The following is a 12,489-nucleotide window of genomic DNA, read 5'->3' on the forward strand; positions in this document are numbered from 1 at the left end:
TTCCCCCCGTCCCGGTTACTAGACTCTTTATCTTGAGGGAGTTGGTAGGTTTGCCTGTGTAAAGTGACAATCTGAGTATACTAAGCTTAAGTACTCCCCCCAAAAAGCTATTTAAATGACATAAATTTATTGGAGACCAGTATGTTTTTGGACATGAAATATTCCAGTAGTTCAATTCAAAGATGCCCAGAGACTTTATTATCAGCTACCACTTTCATTTTACAAGGACCTAGGATATCCTTATTGCCCCCAATATACACAGAGATTTTGTTTTAAGCCCTAACTCAGTATCTTCCATTCCCGGGAAATAAAGTCTATGCTCTCTTAAATATGCAGGCCCCAGTTTTCATGACTCTATCTGCCGGGATAGGCTGGGTTATACTGTGATAATGAGCAGCTCCAAAAATCTTGGTTGTTTAGTATAACAAAGGTTTATTCCTTGCTTATATAAAATTTGTTGTTATGTCTGGGTGGTCTCTAGGGCGTCTGCAACCCCCCTGCCACCCCCCCACACACACAATATGGTGACTCAGAAACACAGGCTGCTTCAATATTTCAGCTCTTCAACACAAGTCCCCTTCCACAATCACAATGGCAGGGCAGCAGAGAGACTTGAAAATCACAACGAGCTTTTCACTGCCGCAGCTCAGAAATGACTCGTCACTTCTGCTCACATATCATTAGTCATTATAGTCACATGGGCCTGCCCATTTGCAAGGGCAGCCGAGAAAAATAGTCTTCTGTGTGCCTGGAAGAAGAGGAGAATGAGATATCACTGAACACTAGTAATGTTTACATAATAACCTGCATTGTTTATGTCTTTTGTATAGGTATAGAATTAGCCATTTGGAAATAGAACTACTTATTCCAGATGGGTAGCCCGGGGCCATAAGGATCCCTCTTTCCTCAGCACACTGCTGCTTGGGCTTACCGACTCAAAACACTTCCAGCTTTTCTCTTCTCTCCATCTTTAGCGAGAGACCATGCAGGGACATTTGAAAGTGTAGTGTTGGGGACAGGAGGCAGGAGGAAGAGACCTTCAATGATGAAAAGGAAGAAGGAAGGGGAAATAAACCCATAGGCTCCTCCTCACTTCCCGCCACCTTCTCCTTGGGCTTTGCAATTATCTCAAATCCTATCCATCTCTTCTTTCCCCTACCCAGCTCCCTTCCTGCTCTTCAATAAATGCCCAAGAAAGTTGGAATCCAGGAATTCTTTTGAACATAAATGGATCCTATTTCATTCTATAGATATGGAAAGATGTTATTAGCACCTACATGTAAATTTTGCCTATCACCACACCATGGGAGTATAAGAGAAAAAACAGAGAAGGAAATAGGCTTTTAAAAATTACCACAGAGATTTATCATAAGGAGCTGGCTCATGCAGTTTTGGAGGCTAAGTCCCAAGATCGGCAGTTGGCAAGCTGGAGACCCAGGACTGTCGATGGTGTTGTTCTAGTCCCATCTAAAGGCCTGAGAACCAAGAGAGCTGATGGTGTCCTTCCAGTCTGAAGGCCACCAGGCTTAACACTCAGAAGAGCCAAGGTTTCAAGTCTGAAGGCAGGGAAAAGCTTATATACCAGCTCGAAGGTTGTGAGGCAGAGGAAATCCTCTTTTACTCAGCTTTTATGTTCTAGCCAGATCTTCAACTGATTAGATGAGGCTCACCCACAATAAGGAGGGCAATCCCTTTACTCACTCTACAGATTCAAATGTTAATCTCATCCAGAAATATCCTCATAGACACACCCAGAATAATGTTTGGCCAAATATCTGGGCAACCGTGGCCCTGTCAAGTTGACACATTAAATTAACCATCATACCTATTTTCCCATGGCTATAAGAGGTAAAATCCCTAAGCAAATCCCAGGAGGTATATGATTAAGGAAGAGGTGATTGGAGAAAGCTTCGAGAATCTGTTCTATTCCACATTTCTGTGTTCCTGCCTTCCCAGCACAGGGCATTAACATTAGTTAAATGAGTGGACTCCTGGCACAAGAAGAGTAATTCTTGTAAACACTGTGAAGAAAGTAGACCTTTGGAGAGCTAGGTAGACCTACAGACTGAGTAGGGCCTCCCTGGGAGTCCTTACCCCAGAGCCTCTCCTTCTTTTTGCCCCACTCTGCCTGGGAACCCTATCATCCTGTTTATTATTTCTATGGGGAAATGGATCCTGAGCGCTACACAACTAACTTTAAAACTTTGGGAACACAAAGTGTGTTTAAGCTGGGAGAATGCCTTCTTATACTATTCATTATGGGAGAAAAATGTAAGGAAAAATTACTACGCATTATCTAAGAGCCAGAGGTTGCCTATTTTTTTATTCCATTTTCTATTATCTGCTTTTAGTGTAGCTCCAGAAAGTTTCGGATGAAAATTAGCTAGCACATAAATGTGTAGGCTGGTGGTCCTAATCACCTGCCTTCAGCTATGGCTGTGTACCAGTTTGCTGCCAGGTGTTAATATTGGCTAGCTCATATCCCTGTAATACCTGTACACGGTAACTGAAGAGGACTGTAATTAATTTATGTGGTTTTTGACCTCTTCCGGTTTCATTCCAGAAAAAAATATCTAAAAACGAGACCTTTGGAAGGATTTTTTTGATAAAAGGAAAATAGATATTATGGCAGATTTTATTTTCCTTAAATGACTGCAACAATCTCTCTCATTCCACCTGCTGTTCTTACAATATGATGGACACTCCCTCCACTGAGAGGTGTAGTCTCTGTCCTTTCCCCTTATATGTGGCGGCTTTTGACTGCTTCAACAAATAGAGTACAGTGGAAGTGATGTTCTGTGACTTCTGAGGTGAGTCATAAAAGTCGGCCACCTCCCCGCCTTGTCCTCTTGGGACTCTTATCTTGAATGCTCACTTTTGGAACATAGCTGCCACGCTGTAAGAAAGCCAAGCAGCCACAGGGAGAGGCCACATATAAGCATTCCAGCTGACAGGCCCAGCTGAGGTCCCAACAACAGCCAGCATCAACTGCCAGACATGTTAGTTAACAAGCCTTCAGATTCCATACCCTGGCTTTGACTTTGAGCTGCCCCAGTTGATATCATGTGGAGCAGAGATAAGCAGTCCCAATGGGTCTTGCCAGAATTGCATATTTATGAGCAAAATAAGTGATTGCTGTTGTAATTTAGGCCACTAAGTTTGTGATGAGCAGACAGGTATAAATAACCCTACTATAGACATTTGACATATATTTAAATCATGTCCAATCGCTTACATCAATCTTATTTTTTTATTAGAATATAGTTGCTCTACAATATTGTGTTAGTTTATACTGTACAGCCAAGTGAATCAGCTATACGTATACATATATCCCCTCATTTTTGGATTTCCTTCTCATTTTGGTTACCAACAGAGCACTGAGTTCCGTGTGCTATACAGTAGGTTCTCGTTAGTTATCTACTTTATACATAGTATCAATAGTGTATATATGTCAATCCCAATCTCCTAATTCATCCCACCCCCCCTTTCCCCCTTCTTACATCAATATTAAATTATCTTGTAATCAGTGAAAATTTCATATAGCCCATGGCCATAAGAAGTATACCACTCTGATCTCATCCTTGGTCCTATATTGTCACAAGGCAATCCTTCCTCAAGTCTGAGAATCACGGTGACCCCTCAGTTTATCAGGTTATTTCTTTTTTTTTTTTTTGGCTGCGTTGGGTCTTCATTGCTGCGCGCAGGCCCTCTCCAGTTGCAGGGAGCTGGGGCTGCTCCTCGCTGCGGTGTGCGGGCTCCAGGTGCACAGGCTCAATAGTTGTGGCTCGCGGGCTGCAGAGCACATGCTCAGTGGTTCAGGCGCATGGGCTTAGTTGCTCCGCGGCATGTGGGATCTTCCCGGACCAGGGCTCGAACCCGTGTCCCCTGCATTGGCAGGCAGATTCTTAACCACTGCGTCACCAGGGAAGCCCCTATCAGGTTATTTCTTGACTCAACTAACCCCATACCCTAACACCAGTTTACGGGCTGGAAAGAATTTACTGGTATCTTCTCGGAATACAAAATGAGAGGTTTCTTGCTTTATTAAACACTCTTTACATCTGAAAAATTAAAATATGTTTTCCTCACATTTATCCCAATCCTTTTTAGTAGTTTTGAATAGGGATGGCAAGTGATGGTGAGTAAAGGGGTATTTTTACAACTGTCACTACACAACTCATTTACACATCTTCCCTAACCTTTCCTAAGGAGTGTGCTGCATATTGCTGAATGATTATTATAAATTATGTTTTGTAATGACTACAGTGTAAGGGGTTTCATCTTGAAAAATATGTTTGGACTCCCAGAACAAATTTTAACTGCTGGAAATGACTTATTTTTTTGAAAATACAGTTTATCATTAATTTTCCTTCCATTTCTCTATCTCTTTTCTTTTTTTTTTTTTGTCTCCAAAATGTTCAAAATACCTGCTTACATAGAGAATTATGTGCAGGTATTTTGAGAATTCAGATGTACAAGACATGGACCTTCGCCCTTTCAAGAAGAATAAGTAATAAGGGTTAATAGGGAAAGTGAAGTAGCCCTATGGTAGCACGATCAGCCTTGGGATAACCAAGAAATAACTCTGTAATTTTAATCAATTCGTAAGAGTTATTGTCGTGGGACCTAGTCCTACCAGTTCATTTGTCAAAGCCCTCTACCGTGTCCTTCACTCCTGAAAAAGAAACAGTTCTCATAAGGTTAAACCAGGCAAAATTTTAGTTGTCTTTTCTTCTCATTTCTCCTTTTCTCTTCTCCCCTGATCCTCTCTCTAGATGCCATCCATACCCGTTCCTTTTCCCATTCGGCTTCTCTTTACCATTTTTTCTTGTTTACTCGCTCATCCCAGCTTCCCAACCGTTGTTTGCATCAGCCCGCAGGAAGTTGCTCCCTCCTCAACTCTTCATTCCCAGAATCCACCTGACCGGGTTGTATTGTGTACATTTTAGAAATGAGACTCAATGAAAAGGCCCAGGAAACCGGGCACTGTATTTCTAAATCCCATCTTTCTTAAATGCTTCAGCTACACCCAAGGCCCGATGGAGGAGACTGGGCTCCTTGCCCAGGTGCCAACGACGTGGAATTATCAGCCTCAGGCAGCCCCAGCTGACGAGATGAGGAGCAGTAATGACAGCAGTAAACGAGGCGAAGGCCCGGAGGAGCCGCGAGCTTCTTCATGGCAGCCAGACATGGATCCTCCGCCCCTCCCACGCTCCCCGCCTTGGCTATCAAGATCGTGGGGGGGGGCCCAAGATGGCGCCGTCCCCCCCCCGCCCGCGGCAGCCTGGGCGTGGGGGCGGGGCCAAGCGTGTCACGTGATCGCCCCGCGGGCCGCGCGCCCCCAGCCGCCTCAAGCGCGCGCAGGCAGTTTGGCGATCTCGTAGATGGTGCCTCTTCCTTTCTAGGGGCGTATTCTCGTGTCTTCGCAAAGTCTGGAGGCTCTCTCCCTGCAGTCGAGGGCCGGAGCGGGGCCAGGAAAGGGGGCACTGGGCCGTGCAGAGGCAAAGGGTCTGTGGAACGAGGTCCCTGCAACCCGCGCCGAGGCAGGAGGTCGGAACCCCCAGCGAGGGGCCGGGCCGGAGAAGCCCTCGCGGGCGTCTTGGGGGACTGTCGGGCGCTGACGGCGAGGCTATTGGGGAGGTTCGGGGCATTCCACCTTGGCCATGGGCGGCGTGGGGACCCGCAGGTCCCCTCGGGGCTCCGAGCATTTGACTTGGGCATTTTCCGGGTTTCCCATCGCCACGTAGCCTCGAAGCCAGCAGGACTGAAAAAAGGCTGCAGTCCAATGTTCTCTTGCCTCTGAGGAGAGGGGCTGAGCCCGTCCGCCGGAGGGGACTCGAGAGGGCTGCCCCGGGGGTGGCCAGAAGCAGAGGTTGAAGAGGGCGGCGGGAGCGGAGAGCGCCCTCCTTGACCATCAAATGCCTCTTGTGTTTCTCTCTCTGCTGAGTGGGCTTGGACGCGCTGACCACGCGGGAGGAGGGACGGACGACGCTCGGCGGGCTCTGACCGTGCCGCCTTCATGTGGCTGCTGACGGGGACCCCGGAGGGAACGGGCATGGGGCGAAGCCTCGCCCTCTCCGCTCCCTGCCTCCCGGGTGCCGGGGCTGGCGATGTGGAGACGTGAGGGGACCCGCGGCTGCTCCGGCTGCTCCGGCTTCGCCAGGTCTCCACCAGGCACCCCCGTGTTCCTCCGCGCCCGAGGCAGGAGAGAGTGGCGCGGAGGTCCGAGGCGGGCGCACGGGCGGGCTAAGACGGACGGAGCTGGAGCTCCAGCCTCGCCATGGGGCATAACGGCAGCTGGATCTCCCGAAACGCCAGCGAGCCGCGCAACGCGTCGGGCGCCGGGGCGGAGGGCGCCAATCGCAGCGCGCTCGGGGAGTTCGGCGAGGCGCAGCTGTACCGTCAGTTCACCACCACCGTGCAGGTCGTCATCTTCATAGGCTCGCTGCTCGGTAAGCCGCCCGCGGGGGCGCCTCCCGGGTGGGCTTCCCCGAGGGCGCAGGCTCGGAGAGCCGGGATCGGGGGTCGCCAGAGCCGCCGTGGGTTTCGGGGTGCCTGGCAAAAGTGCAGATTGTTGAAGGAGGTTTAAGAATGTCAGGGTATCTGCAGGGAAGTTAAGCAGGGAGGGTCGACTCCAGCCTCCAAGCTGGAAGCAGAAGAATTCCGGTAGGGCTTGGTCCCGGCTGGAGGGTGGGTTGCCTGGTCCTGGGCGCCAGGCGGCCCTTGCGGAACGCTTCGGGATGGGCACGGGGTTGTGCCTATCACATGCCTTACCTCCCGGGTACCAGGGCGGAGCTCTGGCCCGACCTCTTGTTTACAAATAGCGAGCAACAAAGCTTCTGCTTTGTTGCTGGTGACTGATGTGTTTTGCGCTCCCATCTATTCCCTGTATATAATTTTTTTTTTTTTTTTTGCGAGAGCCTTATTTTGCGCGTTTTTTAAATGGCTGGCTTCTTCGGAACAGCAACCTGCTGGTAAACAAACCAGTGGAGTTAAACTCTGTGTTGCCTTAGGTATTTTTAAACCCCTAAACAAAACAAATCCCAATCTACTTCTTTCCCTATTTTTTTTTTTTTCTGAAGTACAGCATAAAGACAGGATAAAAAACACAAAACACCACACACAACAAATTTAGGAATACTTGTTAGGGAAAGAAAGGATCAACGAACTGAAATGAGTGGTTAGTAAAAATGTCCACTAGTGTGAGAATTACTTGTACTTCTGGTAGCTACTCTTTAAATGATACAATGAATATTCATTTTTGTTGAGATTTGTTGAACATGTTGCATATTACTTGTAAATATGTGGCTTCCTTTAAAATATGAATTCTCTGATGTACCATTTATAAGGATGTAAAAAGATTGTTCGTAATTATGTGTGATATTATGGCCAAGAGCAGTCCTAAAGTTTCAAAGTAGGAATAGATTACTTTTTTGTAGACACCTGTGAATTATTATGGAAACGAAGATAACTGACATCAAAAAGACTATGAAACATCAACTATACTTCAATTTTAAGAAAGAGAAAAAGAAAGAATAAATAACGATGTAATAAAAAAAGACTATGGAAGAATTGTGTTTGGAATTTTCCTTTCGCAGCTTCTCTAATTGTCATCATCCTGTCCCACTCTAGCGTAATATTTATCTTCCATTTTTTGTCATGAGGGCATTTTCAGGAGTTGACATCAATGGGGCTATGTGTAGATTTGTGTATGTTACGATGTGTTTTTATGAGTGGAATGTAAATGCACATTAACAAAGCGGAAGTTTGTGTCCCAAATATTTTCAGTATTCATTTAACAAACAAACACTGAACACCTACTGGGTACCAGGCACAGTGCACCGTAGATTTTTGAGAGTTAAATTCTAGTATTGTCACATTTACTTAAAGAGTAGATTATTGGGGAGGCAGTAGAAGTGGCTGCATTTTTATGTCTGCATTTATTCTGCATATATATATATATATAGAGAGAGAGAGAGAGAGAGTTTGGTTGTTTTGTTTTGTTTTTCCCATTGGTAACTTTAACCCTGAAGAATGATGGTGCCAGGAGAAATTTTCTCATAGTTTGACTCTAAAAATTTGAGTACTATTGAAATAGAACAGCATGTGTATACAGGGCAGAGTAAATAGTGCACATTTAACAAATATTCTGCTTCCCATGTACTTTCAATTCTGGTAACTTGCATTGGATTCAGGAATTCCTAGGTAAATCTGCCCTTAATTCAACTCTTTTTCCACACAGCACTTTAATTGACATGCAAAAACTGCTTCTGTGGATGTCTTAAAAGAGGAGACTGATTTTTGCCCTTGATCTTTGGTTATGCTTGACTTGGCCTAGCCAGGATTCCCCCTTACACATGACTTAGGTCCTCCTAAGAGACTTCCATTTGCTCCTTTTTATTTTCAGAAAAAGTATAAATATGGTTAAATTTCTAGTAATCAAAAGTCAGAGAACTTGTGCAAAAGTGAAAGGCATTTCTGGTTTTCTTAAAAGCTTAACTACGTAACATTGCACTGTGCACTTGTTTCTGGTATTCTTGATTCATTGTCCTTTGAGGATTTGACCCATACAGACATATCTATGTCATCAAATCCTGGTAATGCCAATTGAGGCTCAGAGCTTAAGTTCCAAAGCCATGTGCAGTCAGTTGCAAGGCAAGTAAACTTGGGAAGCCTAGTTTCATGAAGCCCAAAAATAGAGAAAAATTATCCCAGAAGAATCTAGAAGGCTGAAAAGTAAATGGAGGATGGAATAGTGTCTAGAATAGCATATGACACTGGTTTAATCTACTCGTTTCCTCTGTGCCCAGACATGGACAAATGAGTTTTTTCCCTTTACATAAATTCAAATATACTTCCCATATTCTCTACATAGAATTTTTCATTGGGATTTCCAGAGGCCTACTATTATGTGAAAATAATATCTTTGTACTGTTGATATCTTACAGCTCTTTTTGAAAAGTGTTTTAGTGCCCTGTATGAGGGAAAATCCCCAACAACTTTTAATAACTATAATATATCCAACCATAGGGAATGTTATTTGCTGTGTTGAAAATGAACTCAAGAATTGTATATAATATTGTTCAAATAATGCCTTTTGAAGGTTTGTGTGAGCTAGCGTCTCAGCCTTCTTTATGCAACATCTTGGGATATCTTCAGATATACCGTAGATTTTGAAAGAGAGTCAAATAATTTAGATTGCCCTTTGATAAATATATGGCACACACCACTTTTAGTAGTGAACAATGTGAAATCAAGGACTCAAAAAGAATTGGAACCATCATTTCCAATAAATGTTTTGCATTTAACTCCTCAGAGTTGATCTTTCTCTTTCTTTTTCGCCACTGTCTTTGGATTCACAATCCAAGTGCCTGGAAAGCTGGACCCCTCTCTGGTGCTTTGACTTGAAAAAGGTCAGTGGTTGTGACCTAGTCTGTTACCTCTAAGCTCCTTCTGGACAAATTGCCTGTTATCTGTTGTTACCATCTTTGGAGGCCTTTAGGAGATTTTTATAAATGCATTTGCTCTTATTTAAAGAAAATCAGCACTGTAGACAACAGCCAAGAAGTATGTCTCCTACCCTGAAATTTATTTTAAAATAGAGAAATCAGCCTGCCTTCCTCTTGCCAAACCACTGTATGTTTGGTTCCTGTGTTTAACCTGTGTCCCCTTTCCTTAGCAATAGTCTGTAGTGAACCTTTGGGAAGTTGATGACCCCAAGTAAAGGTCCAAGTTGTCTGTTGTCTGATTCCTTGAGGTGGTTATTGAAGTAATCATTTCAAAGGAAAGGGGGGAGGGTGGTTACTTGTTGAACTGATTTCACAGGTGATGTGGAGAAACACCATTTTTGCTCATGGTAGTCTATAATATTTCAACTAAATTATATTGGGCACCAGCAGTGTTCATGGTACTCGTTTGACAGAGAAATATACTTGTGCTTTTGATACTAGTTGAAATTAATCAGATAACAGCTGGATAATTCTTGGAGTTCCTTAGTTAAATGTTTGATAGAAACAATGTTACTACCAGTTTGTGCTCATAATTCATAATTACGAGGATGATTTTTCATAATTATATAAGTAATACGTTAGCCATAATTATAGCCAATAATGTAATGTCAACAGTCTATATATATATAATAATGTATGATAACAAATATATTGGCCATAATTATAGCCAATAATAATGTAATTATCAACAGCCTTATTATACCTGCTTTTTCTGTTTCTGGTGTGCCTAGAAACGTAGTAGATTACATCAAGAATAAGGTGTCCTGAATTGACCTAAGGAGTTTGAAATGGTGAGGTCAATAGTTATCAGCCTGGGTAGATGAACTCCTAATATACTGACTCAAACTGCCTCATGTTGCCATTGATTTCCATATGCTGTATGCATTCTGCCACCCCACTCTTTTATAATGTAATACGTTAAGCACAGGAAAGCAGTCTGGCCTCCATCTGAATGAAATACTTTTGGTAACCCTTTGCTTCTCCTTTCTAGGCCTTCAATGGACAGCTTCTACTTTCCAGTTCTTCTGGAAATTAAATTCTGTGAAAACTTAAAAAACTTTATCGAGATTAAAATTCATATGTTACACATTTCAGCCAATTATAGTATACAGGTCAATGGTTTTTAGTATATTCACAGAGTTATGTAACCATCACCACTATGGAATCCCAGGAAATTTTTATCACCCCCTCCAAAGAAATCACATTCGCATTAGTAGTTGCTTCCCATTTTCCCTAAGTACCCTGAGCCCCAGCCAACCACTAATCTACTTTCTGTCTCAGTGGATTTGCCTGTACTGGACATTTCTTATGTATGGAGTCATAAAATCAGTGGTCCTTTGTAATTGGCTTCTTTCACTTAGCATAATGTTTTCAAGGTTCATTCATGTTGTAGCAGATACTTCATTCCTTTTCTGTGGCTGAATAATATTCCATTGTATGGATATACCACCTTTTCTTTATCCATTCACCAATTGATGGACATTTGGGTTGTTTCCACTTTTTGGCTATTATTAGTAATGCTGCTCTGAACATTTGTGTAGTTTTCGTGTGGACATAATATTTTCAATTCTCTTGGGTATTTAGCAAGAGTGAAACTTCTGGGTCGTATGGTAACTCTAAGTTTATCTTTTTTTAGGAACTGCCAGACTGCTTTCCAAAGTGGCTGTGTCATTTTCTATTGCTACCAACACTGTATCAGGGTTCTAATTTCTCCGCATCCTCGCCAACGTTTGTTATTATTTGTCTTTTTGGTTATAGCCATCTTAGTGGGTGTTAAGTGGTGTCTCGTGGTTTTGATTTGCATTTTCCTAGTGACTAATGATGTTGAGCATCTTTTCATGCTCTTATTGGCCATTTGCATATCTTCTTTGGAAAAATGTTTATTTAGATCTTCTGCCCATTTTTAACTTGGCTTGTCTTCCTGTCAGTGAGTTGTAAGAGTTCCTTCTACAGCTGACCCTTCAGCAACGCGGGGGATAGGGCCATCGACCTCTGGGCAGTCAAAAATCCAAGTATAACTTTAGTCAGCCCTCTGTACTCATGTTTCCAGCACCCGTGGAATTAACCAACCGTGGATCATGTAGTACTGTAGTACGTATTTAGTGTAAAAAAAATCTGCATATAAGTGGACCCACGTAGTTCACACCTGTGTTGTTCAAGGGTCAACTGTATATTCTGGGTACTAGACCCTTATTGATAGATGATTTGCAAGTATTTTCTCCCATTTTGTGGGTTGTCTTTTCATTTTCTTACTGGTGTCCTTTGAGGCACAAAAGTTTTAAATTCTGATGAAGTCCAATTTATCTAAAATTTTTTGCTGTTGTGCTTTTGGTGTCATTTCTAAGACACCATTGCCTAATCAAAAGTCATGAATATTTACTCTTATGCTTTCTTCTAAGAGATTTACAGTTTTAGCTCTTACATTTAGGTCTTTGGTCCATGTACATTAATTTTTGTACATACTGTGAACTAGGAGTCCAAATTCATTCTTTTACTTGTGAGTATACAGGTGTCCCAGCACCATTTGTTGAAAAGATGCTTCTTTTCCCATTGAATTATCTTGGCACTCTTGTTGATCCTGTGAAAACTTTTGTTACCATTGTCCCACTGAAGGATTTTCATAAACCTTTGACAACGAATAAGTAAGAGGAAAATAAATCTTTTCCCCCACTGGCAATTTACTTTAAGTGCTTTTAAAAACATGATCTAGGGACTTCTCTGGCGGTCAAGTGGTTAAGACTCCGTGCTTCCAATGCAGGGGGCACGGGTGCCATCCCTGTTCAGGGAACTGAGATCCCACATGCTATGCAGCGTGGCCAAAAACAAACAAACAAACAAACAAACCAAAATCTAGAAACAGTCTTTCCCAGAGGCATGGAGATGAATGACCTATCCAGTGTATTAATAGAGACATAGTTAAATATAATCAGTTAATTGCTTTTTTTCTGTGTTTCCTGGATTCTTCTACCTGGTCTAGCAA

At 43.2% G+C, this 12,489-nt stretch overlaps 1 protein-coding gene across 1 annotated transcript in view; it reads left to right on the forward strand.

Annotated features, from left to right (window-relative positions):
- Nucleotides 1-6,244: 6,244 nt before the first annotated feature.
- GPR176 (G protein-coupled receptor 176) overlaps nt 6,245-12,489 on the forward strand; it is a 106,997-nt gene continuing 100,752 nt past the window's right edge. Inside the window, exon 1 of the mRNA XM_036844656.1 lies at nt 6,245-6,452. Within this exon, the coding sequence (XP_036700551.1) occupies nt 6,281-6,452 (172 nt within the window). The 5' untranslated portion in view covers nt 6,245-6,280. The remainder of the gene's footprint in view (nt 6,453-12,489) is intronic.

The sequence above is a fragment of the Balaenoptera musculus genome, chromosome 2 (genome assembly GCF_009873245.2).
Source record: "Balaenoptera musculus isolate JJ_BM4_2016_0621 chromosome 2, mBalMus1.pri.v3, whole genome shotgun sequence".
NCBI lineage: Eukaryota > Metazoa > Chordata > Mammalia > Artiodactyla > Balaenopteridae > Balaenoptera > Balaenoptera musculus.